This window comes from Anoplophora glabripennis, unplaced genomic scaffold, assembly GCF_000390285.2.
Source record: "Anoplophora glabripennis isolate ALB-LARVAE unplaced genomic scaffold, Agla_2.0 scaffold668, whole genome shotgun sequence".
NCBI classification, from domain to species: domain Eukaryota; kingdom Metazoa; phylum Arthropoda; class Insecta; order Coleoptera; family Cerambycidae; genus Anoplophora; species Anoplophora glabripennis.
In genome coordinates, this window is record NW_019416781.1 from 3123 (window position 1) to 14668 (window position 11546).

Genomic DNA, 11546 nt, shown 5'->3' on the forward strand with positions numbered 1-11546 from the left:
GACGTACCGAGTTGTTTATTTGTCTCCGTCCCATTGTTTTTTTATGGAATATACAAGTCTCTCTTCTAATTGCAGTCAATATTTAAATACTGCATACAATTTATCCTCTCTTTATAATTTATCTAGTGAGTGTTGGTTTTTTATGACATTATTTCTGTAACGAAATTGAAATGGTTATGAAATGAAATTTAAATTATTTGAACTTTTGGGGTTTTGTAACTTCAATATTAAATCTTATTTAAAGTGAAACAGCTAATTTCTTTGCAGCCATAATAGTCACATTTGGTCAGATGAAACACACTACTACCCGCACACTACTCGTCGGTGGTATAGCTTTCAGAGGAGATTCGGTGTCAATGTCAATGGCGATCGTTTAATTGGGCCGCATTTTCTACCTGAACATCTGAATGGGCCGCGTTACTAATTTTTAGTAGAATTGTTTGAAAACCTTCCCCTTCGGGCTTACAGCAAATGTTGTTAAAATATTAAAATTATGATGCTAATAAAAACTGATTTTTGGCAAGGCATGCTCAGACCTCGAGGTTCTTGCTGGGCAACAATAACAATTTAATATGTTGATTGCATAAATAAAAAATAATTTATAGCATTTTAAATTATTATTGGCTGACGTGAGCAAAACCGTTTATTTATTGTCTTTATATGAGCGAAAATATATAAATATGGCAACGTTGCATCTAGGGCGCGTTGTTCATAGGTTCATATCGTAGCCGTGCATAATATTGTGACATCAGCCGGTCAGTAACAGCCTGAACAGGGGGTTAAATAATGATTTGAAAATATTTTTTTTCAGCTTAAATATGCATTTAAATTTTTTTTTAATCACGCCATCGTATTATACTCATTTTTCTCTATCTGCTCTTAAAATTAATGACATTATGACTGAATCACCCTGTATTTGCACATCATTATGAAACACTATGTATATTGAAGTTTCTTTTTTCTAATAGCCAAAACTAGTACGAAAGGAAAATAAATGTTCATACTGAATAAAAAAGGACTAATTGAACCCATCACACCAAATGAATTTATATTGATTTAAATTGTTTCTTAGATAATAAGATAATAATAGATTTTTCTCCATATATTTACCGATTTCATTAGAGCGGGTAGTTTAAAAATTAAAAAATATATTTCACAATGTGAAAATAATCAGTTAATATGCAAAAATATACAATACATACAACACAATATATAAATTACATTATATTTATACAATACAATTACAAGTTTATATATACACATTAACAACTCTGAAGAACTTGATAAATAAATAGAAAACAATTTCTGTATTAGATAGGTATCTAAAAACTACAGACTAGCAATGAAAAAACTTAAAAATATACAGTTTTTTACAGTATTTTAAGTGAAAACGAAAATTAACTATAGTGCTAGAATTTTAAATATAATTTGGAACATTTTGCATGAATATTACTTGCATATGTTAGTGTTCTAAATGATTCAAATGGTGTAAGGAACAAGAAAATTGCAAACTCACTGTTTTTGATTTCTCTAAATCTTTTCGATATTGAAAATTTTGTTTAGTAAACTGGTCAAGAGTTCAACTAAATTTAAAATATTTGATTCTTAGCTTACTAGTTGTCCCGCAAATATTCTAAATTATCACCAATAGCAAATTTAAAAATAAGATAAATAGCTTTAAGAAGGTTCATCTTAAAGCATTATTATTAAATCGAAATCTTTTCATGATCGATTTAAAAGTTGCCTTTAGGTTTTTTTTTAACAAATAAAACGAGGATGTAAAAGTAAAAGCATTCCTGTGAAATATTACTATGGAATAACTTTCTTCAGTAATTTTTTGAGATACCTAGTTGAAAATGTTTTTTTTAAAGGCTGGTTTATTTACCACACAATAAATTTACTTTCTTTAGCTGGTAAACCGACCATTGGTGTAATTGTGGCAAATTTTGTTTCATAGAACAGGATTCATTCTAATGCTTCCTATTACCTACGCTTAAGCCATCGGTGTCCAGAGGTCATCACTGTTCACGCTATCAGATCTAAGGATGTGTGCCACAAACAGAGAACATCACTTAAACTGTTATAATAGCAATCTGTAATAAATAATAATAAATACATAATTTGACAGATCTGATGGCACCGATTGAGGTTCTCTCTGGACGTCCATGTATTAAGCTCTCTTAAACTTGTGGGAAAAGTAAGCTTTAAGCATATCTAGCAGATTTGAAAAATTAATGTTTGAATATTTTCGGTTACTTACACTGTTGATCACTTGCACACACCATTTATGGATTTAAGAAAAACTTACAAATATTGCAGGTACAAAACAGTTACATAAAAATTTGTATAGCTGTAAAGTATAAAAGCTCATTTTTATGAGTTTCATTTTATGTACACTAGAAAATATTTATACAGTAATTTTAAGCCTGTCAAAGTTATCAACAATAAATTTTTAACAACACAAATAAAACAATTAGTTTCTTGAATATAGTTCTGTAACTAAAAGCAAAATTTACATGTTTCTTGTGAAATAATTTTTAAACAAGGGCTGAATACTGTGGTGTTCCATAACTTCCAGCATTTTCTTCTTGTTTTTAATACTCTAAATTAACCTTTTACCTCAGTCTTATAAATTTATCTATTTATCAAAATATACAGAAGCATTCTGGACGTAAGTTTTGTTTGTGAAATAATTCAATTAAAAATCAAATTCAAATGAAACCATTCCATCTTTATTACAGTACGGTATGTACATTGGAGGGCAATACAAATTTAGCCACCACCGATCAAACAATTTTTTAAATTTTGGTCAAGTACATTTGCACTTTGGTTTGGTTAATTTTCCAATACGATCATAAATGTTCTATATTTTAATTTTTATTTCAACAGCAATATTTGCTGATACATAAGAAAAAAATTATAATTATTTTAAATATGTTCTAAAACAATTTTCACAAGATTTTTTTTAGGTATATGTTTTATACTTCGTTGTCAGTAATTTAATATATAAAAATATGTGTTTTAACAAAGAAAAACAGCAAAAATATTTTCTGTAACAAATATTAAAACATCTTCATTTTAATATATATATATTTGTATCTTTGTTTTTAGCTGAAGAGTATGTTTTGGATAATATAAAACAAACTAATTTTTCGCATAAAGTTGAGCTTTCCTTTTTCGATTCGCTAGCATATCATAAAATGGATTATGGCTGATACTTTGTGTAAGTCTTTGAATCCATTCTTTCCTTTCTTCATCACTACTAGCTGACATCCTGTAAACGGTATGTTTTCCTTCGACTACTTTACCTTCGGAATCGGTTTTACAGGCTTTGATAAAGTCTGCCCCACCACTGGCATAAAGTTCAAAACAGTACTGTTTCTGCCTATCAGTGCACTCACGGATTGATATGTTTTCTAAAGGAATTATACCTCGAGGTTCTTTATCTGTAGTGTACTCAAAATAATATAGGCAGTTATCGTTAAGGATGAACCAGCGACGTTTCCAACTTTTGTAACGGCCACCTTGTTTCCACAGCCAACCTTCTTTATCGGGGTTGAAGAAAGTATGCATTAAATCATTACCGTCATCTTCAGGGATTTTAAAGGGTTCAGCTTTTATACTATCATATAAACTCTAAAAAAAAAAGATTTTACAATATTTTGTTTAGATATTTATAACTACTAAATTGTTTTAAAATCTGAAAAAATTTTTAGTATAAATTTTTTCATGGGCGTATACAAAATTTATTTTTTTTATGTCAGAATTTTTATTAAAAATGGACAACCATGTTTGCCTCTAAAAAATCAAGGCTAACATGATTAGTTTTCGAAATATTTGAAAAAAATCGAAATTTTGGAAATCCGTTTTTGTTTCATTTCAGCTTTGTTTGAGGTGATACTGCAAAAAGAAGAACACTTTCTCATGGCAACTGTTTGCCCTCTATCCAATGGCATAATCATTTATTATATGTAACGTTTCGTCTCTCCAGGACCATCATCAACTTCATTTTTTTAAATATGACCCTCGAAATTTTATTACATTTTTTGCAAGCCTTCATAACTCCCAATACTGTACTGCCTCAGCCCGAACCAGATTCAAACGTTTTGTCTCGAAAAATTCATCTTCAGTGTATTCGTTCCAAATTTATCAAATTCGGATAATATTACGCTGATCATTTTCAACCTTTGCCAAAATGAAAATGTTTTTAAACATTTACTGAATTTTTTTAAAGAATAATATTCAGGAATAATATTCACTTGGCGTTTTGGTTGTTTAAATGCATTTTTATGGATTAATTTGTCATAATAAAATTAAAATTGTAATAGTTTTAATTGTGACGCAACAACTTATTGAGTTATGTATGACCAAGTGATGGTAATAGTTAATAATATAATAAATGTTTTAGTGTAACGCGTGGTTGTAATAATTTAAATAACTAGATGGATTTCACAGGGTCTAACGACAGTTAAAGTGTGCGATAATTCAATAAACAAAGAAAATAAAAATAAAAAATTTAGATAAATTTGGAACAAATACACTGAAGATGAATTTTTCGAGATAAAACGTCTGAAGCTGATTTTGTAACAGCCTGTATATCCACCAAGAAAACTAATAAATAATAAAAAAAGAATTAAACCTTATTTAGCACTATGTAGATGCAAAAATCAGCAAAAAATTAAATATTAAGCAGTTCTTAAAGATCTGTAATTATTAAATTTTGGATTTTTTATAATTTAATTAGGCATTCACAGTGAGAAGAAAAATAAATTTTAAATGTTCATACCAAAAAGATCAGTCAAGGAGTTGGTTTTATAAATAAATTTGTGCAAAATTCCATGTTATTTCAATTTTCACCTAAGCATCTCTCTAAATGCGCGCCAACTTTTGTTATGGTTAGAAAAAAATCAAGAGAAAAAATGTAAAATGATCTAGAATGTCAAATAACTTTTTACTTGCCAGTTGAAATTCCTTACATCCCTTTCTAATTTTGATTTCATTGTTTACTTTTTGCTCAACTTTTAGAAATAGGTGCCTACTATGAAGAAACGACTGTATTAAGTTTGAAGTCTATATGTTTAATGGTTTTTGAGTAATTGAACAAAAACTGTTTCATGACCAGTCTTTGAAGGATCATAGAGCTCTCAGGAATCTAGAAAAATTTTGGTTTTTGTTTGTTTTAACAAGAGCAATCAGCCCTATAACATTGCTGCTATTACACACTGTATATGAATTAAGCAATGTATTATAATTATTAAATTAAATATATTATGAAGGAATAATTATCGAAGAAAAAAATATTCTGTGACGAAGAGACACAAGATGCGAGGAGAAGACCCAAAAATAATCGGAGACCATTTTTTAAAAATACAGAATTTATCTTTTCGGATTACAAACGTTAATCACCTTCGAAGTATTTTCAATTAACTACATAGTTTGAAATGTTTTATCCACTGCGGGAAACACCTTTTGTACTGATCCTTTCCGAAGCCTCGCAGCGCCGCAGTGGTTAAAATTGAGAATTTTGCGTCAAAATTTGTTCGATAGCATGAAGAGAGGCCACACCACTTGATTTTTTTTTCAATATACCTTGAACATTGTACTTTTGCAGTTCACTGCAGAATATTATCACGGGATAAATATAAATATAATAAGAGACTGTGAAAGTAAACTTTATTACATCAAATTATCTAGATACTGTGTATAGTACTTTATATAAAACTATTGAACCGCAAACTGCATACTCCTAAATCCATGAATCCAACAACTTATAAGCACTGAAACCCATAAACCCCAAAATTTGAAACCCATAAACTCTATCCATGGATTGAGGAGTATGGGGTTTGCGCTTCAATAGTTTTATATAAAGTACTATATACATGTACTATATACAGGGTGCGGCATTAGTACGTCGAAGTATAATATCTCCGTTATTATAGAAGATATCAAAAAAGTTATTTACAAAAATTGTAGCCAACTTAAAACTGCATATTTTAAAAAATTTTTTCGTATATACATAGTGTTACGTTTTACCAGGGTGAACCGAACATACTACTTTTTAAATTGACACTCTATATATTATTTCAAATTTAGATTAAGCTCATCTCTCCCATGCTTCCAATATAGGGTTTAATTATGTTATAAAGGGTATTTCAAAAGGTATGGTCAATTGTATATGAGAATAATTCCCAATTCAGTGTCCTGTATACTCTAAACAGAACAACTTAACAATAATTTTTTGCAGACATAACTTTTTGATATTGGTAAAGTTTTACGAGAAAGTGCTATTTCTTTATTATTGCAACAGTTGAATATAGGGGGAACCAAAACTCGAGTACATAATTTTCCCATTTTCTTAAATGAATCACCCTGTATTTTATTTTAAAAACTGAAAATACACTTTATGTTCTTTCATTTTTATAAAGCATAGCAAAAATCATAAATTTCTGAGATATTTACCATTTAATAACAAAAATGGAGTTTTTAAAAACTTCAAATTATAACAAGCAAAATTTCAAGGCCCAAGCTTTTCTCTAATATTAACCGTTTTAAAACATCGAAGAAGTCGTCGCTCGAAAACTGTCTCACAGACTCGCTACAACCATCTCAAGTCTTGGCAGACTAACTCAGGAGGGATTATGTAACACCCATATAGTGGGAGCAGCTCGAACTGCAAGTGGCGTGCGCTGCGAATTTCGTTCGGTCATTTTTGGGTATGTGATATTTCTCTGTAATGTTTTTAGTTTTTTCCATAAAGTTTTAAATTAAAATTCTACGAACTCTTCATGAACTTGTGATTTTAATAAATTCTTCAAACATTATGTTAATTCTGAGTCAGTATAATTTTGTTCTTTTTGAAATCACTTCGTCTCCAAAAGGTTTATGGAGTATCGTCATTTTGAATAATGACACGACAATAGAAATGCCACCTCAGTGCGTTGGACAAGAAGTAAGAATTACAAAATTATAGTTAAAATACGTTATATTAAAAAACCTTCAACTTACCACCAACAATTCCCTAGGTAAATCTTGACCTTGATTTATGCCTCTATTCATATTAATAAATTGTTCTATTGTAGGTTTTTCTTTGACACTTGGATTGTGCAAACTAGTATTTAGCATAATTATAGCAAACGATAAAACATAACAGGTGTCGGAATTTTCAAAAATATTATTGTCTCCCTGGCAATCACAATAACGTTTAGCGAAACATTCCATCATTCTATCAATTTTTTGGGCTTCACCTGGTAAGCGAAAACTCCATAAAAATTGCCTGAAAAAATTACACTATAAAACAAAGGTAATCAGAGTAGAATTGTAACTTAAATATATAGGAAATAATTCTGTGTAAAACAATAATTTTTTGGTGTTTATTATTTAAATCGTTACCTTAAAGCTTGTACCAAAATCAAATCCGTAAAATCATGTAATTCAACAAAGGCTTGAAGGACTTGTTCGTTGAAATCATTTTTTTCACCTAAATAATCTCCTATAGCAGTCTTGTTAAGACCTTCACCTTTATGAAGAAATTGAGCTACACTTTCTGGGGTATCCTGTAATAGTCCTTTCTCGATTAAATATTCTATTCCTTTTTTAGGATCCATATTGAACTTTTTTCTACCGATTGACATCATTTTGGTCTTGTTGCTGTTTTTGCCATCCTCCCCAGAGTCCAGAGACTCCATCTCTGATACAACTTCGCAGAGATCATCTTTCAGTTGCTAAAAAGAAACACAAATTAATTTAACAATTAAATTCAGTAAAGCAGTTTTTAGATTTGAAAATAATAAACATTTATTTAAAATTTTAAATTTTGAGATATAATTATTAAGAACAAAAACGACTGATTTTTTTACCGCAACAGTAAATCAAAAAGTATAATGTTAAAAAATTAGAATTTGTAAGTCAAGTATAGATGAATGTGTCGAACGCCGCCTGCGATATGTAGCGTTTTCCGCGATAAAATTAAAACAAATGCTATTAAATTTGTATGAATATACGAGCCGGGAGTACGCTATCCTTCATGTTTAAGGATTCCCCACATCGCATCGGTGCGACCGCGACCTATGCGATACCGCGCTGGACCGAAAAACATAAGAATTATCGAAATTGTTAAAAAATACCTTCTATTATATGATCAAAATAAGACAAAAATTTCATATAAACATGGGTCCGCAAATCCACCCTACGGGAGGTAGACGCGTTTGAAGATGACTTTAAATAAATGGGTTTTTGCCAATAACTTTTAACTACTTTGAAGGAGAGGGATAAGTTTTGGGTGATAAGTTACTACTAAGAAACATGAGGGTATTAGTTGACCAGGTTATAACCCATGGCGTGCAAACGCGTCTACCTCCAAAGGGTGGAGTTGCGGACCTTTATTTATACTTATGCAAATTTTGTCTTATTTTGAGTCGATAAATCTACCCTCAAAGTAAAGTATTACTATTTCCGAACACCCTGTACATTTAGAGACAAATAGGATCAGAATTAGGAAAAACCTTTATGAAAACATTTTAATTTATGATAAATGGACATTGACAAATCAAAGTATGTACATAGTAGGTATTTTATGATAAATCCCATATGTTAAAATATTTTAACACTTTTAACACTACCCACTCATTACACATATCTGTTACGAAAGAATCGTGTATGAAATTATTTTGCCGCCCCGTTTTCGAATATGTCATGTGAAAAGTTCACGATCTCTATGCATACAAACTTAAAACCATGTTTGTATTTGTATTAATTTGAGGAAAATCCCATATGTACACGGGGTGTGCAGTACCACAGCCTCCTACATGTAGGAGACTGTGATAGTACATTCGTCCATTCCCAATCTTATTCAAATTTAAAAAAATACTCCTGAACAATATACAATTTTAATTATGAATGTTATGATAATGAGATTAACCATTTGTTAAGCCAATTAATAATAAAGACGTATACATTAATAGAATGATAATGTGATAATATACTTTAAGATTATATTTATATGCCCCTTTTGTAATAATAATATACCGGGTGTTTCAAAGTGGACCAATAAGAAAGTCGAAGTAATTTTGCCAATAATTTTCCCGAATTAAATAAAAAAAAATATTTTCGTTAGTTTTACTTTATTTTAAAAGGTTATACGATAAAGACATAATTTCATAGACAAGATAATTGATAATTATTTAAAATAGACAAAAAATAATTAATTAAAATATTATATTAACGAAAAACTATATACTTAATATATTGAAATCATTAAGGAATATTCATAAAATATATATTTTTTGTTACTAAATAACCTCCTTGACAAAGATAAACTTGCCCAATTAACCACAATTGACGAGTTGACCTATTTCTGCATGTTAAGGATTACATTTTCTTTTTTTTTAAATGGTAAAGATTTTTGAATTTCAACAAGTAGGTTTATATAAAATACAAAACTTTCACTTAAAATAAAACAAAAATATGTCAGCTCGTCTATAGTAATTAATTGTACGTGGTTTTATCAAAGAGGTGATGTTAGAAACCAGAAAAAATATGTTATTTTCTTTATTTTACATTATTTAATAATATCAATAAACCTAATATGTTTTTTTAAGACTTGATTTGAAGTAGTTTAATATCTTCTTTTGAAGCAAAGGAAAAGTACAAAAACTAATAATTACACACAAAAAAGTAAATATTCAAAGAGAGAATGCAGATTTTCTCAAGTTTTTAAATAAACAATAGTATCAAACGGAGAAAATATCATTAAATTAAGAAAATGATGTTTCTTCAATTTAGTTCTTGATTTTCTTGGAATATTAGTTCATTGGGAATAATATATTATCAGTTTGAGTATTTAACAGAGCTTAATTGAAATAGATCTGGAATTAAAATGAATACGAGGCTCACTATTTTAGATCCACTTGTTTCTTGAAGGAAAGAAACTATCATTAAATTGAAAAAACGATGTTTCTTCAATTTAGTTCTTGATTTTCTTGGAATATTAGTTCATTGGGAATAATATATTCTCAGTTTGAGTATTTAACAGAGCGTAATTGAAATAGATCTGGGGAATTAAAATGAATACGTGGCTCACTATTTTACATCCACTTGTTTCTTGATGAAAAGAAACTAGCTTCAGTCTAAAAAGATATTTTAATTTCTCTAATAATATGATTCCTTTNACTAGTAAGGGGGATGAAGCGTGCCGGGAACGAAAATCCATTGGCGTGTCTGCGTAAAAGGCAACAAGATATAGAAGATATTGAAAAAACATAATAAAACATAACATCTAATATTTTTTACGGTTTGCTATAACCGGCACTTTGATCAATTTTAACTATTACAGCATTTTAAAACGTCAAAGTGCCGGTTATAGCAAACCGTAAAAAATATTAGATGTTATGTTTTATTATCTTTTTTCAATATTTTCTATATCTTGTTGCCTTTTACGCAGACACGCCAATGGATTTTCGTTCCCGGCACGCTTCATCCCCCTTACTAGTCCAAAAGCTAGCGATGAATCACTCTCTATAATTTCGACCGTGGAGTATAAGTAGATGAAAGATCTAATGAAACTAGAATATATCATTTGCCAATGATAAATAATTAGTTTTATAAAGTAAGTGAACATTGTATTATAATAATTGTATGTCAATAGTAAGCGTTCCTTGCATTGCTAAAACCATTAAAGAAAAGAAAGTTATAAGGTAATGTTAAAAACCAATTTTATTTCAGTAATAAATATTCTTATTTTAGCCATACCTACAAACAAATAAAAACATAATGTATATGCCTTCATATTTTAATGGATAAATAATGCAATGTTTGATTAGAAATTAATACAGGATGTGACAAAGAAGTTGCGACACACTTTCAGGATTAATTCCTCTCGACAAAATTACATTTTTTTTCTAAAATGTGTTTCCTACGGGCTCTACAAAGGAGTTGCGGTAGTCGCAAAACTCGGATGAGGTCGATCTATTCAACTGTGGCTTCGAATCTGTAGTAATGGCCCATTTACACGAGGCCAGTTGTGAAGACATTCCATTAAGCCAATCCAATGACAAAGTTGAGGACAATCCAATAAAAATTCAATTGAAGTTTACACGTAGGCCAGTCCGTCATCCGCCAGGCTAGTATCTTTGTATAATCTATGTGGTCTAGTATATACGGTTGTGTAGAATGGATAGGCTAGGGCTAGGCTAGGCTTGGCTAGGAACGTACGTTCTCACAAATGCCATTACACAAGCCAATCCACTTCTTGAGTGGTGGGGGACGCTATTGGCTCCTAAAATTAGAAACCGTTCTAATTAGTGGAGTGGCTTGGGACAATGGCTGGAGACATTCCATTTACAGGACTGTCTCTATTTACACGATGCCAATGTTGGATTGGCTTAGTGGAATGTCTTCACAACTGGCCTTGTGTAAATGGGTCATAAATCTGCACCAAAGCACCATGGATGTTTGTATGTGTCAGAGAGGTTCTGCTACATTTTTCATTAGACAAAAAAAAACAAATAGTAGACTTCAAATTTGGCACAGCATAGTTCCCTCATCGTATA

General features: G+C 30.1%; 1 protein-coding gene across 3 annotated transcripts in view; it reads right to left on the minus strand.

Moving 5' to 3' along the window:
- Positions 1 to 1833: 1833 nt before the first annotated feature.
- LOC108912707 (cytohesin-1) overlaps positions 1834 to 11546 on the minus strand; it is a 94612-nt gene continuing 84899 nt past the window's right edge. For 2 of the 3 annotated variants that reach the window (XM_018718027.2, XM_018718026.2), the window contains exons 3-5: positions 7390 to 7721; positions 7006 to 7273; positions 3145 to 3636 (exon numbers count right to left, since the gene is read on the minus strand). In XM_018718027.2, coding sequence (XP_018573543.1) covers positions 3145 to 3636; positions 7006 to 7273; positions 7390 to 7721 — 1092 coding nt within the window. Of the gene's footprint in view, positions 3637 to 7005; positions 7274 to 7389; positions 7722 to 11546 lie in introns of all 3 variants that reach the window. The other variant, XM_018718025.1, reaches the window with a different exon arrangement.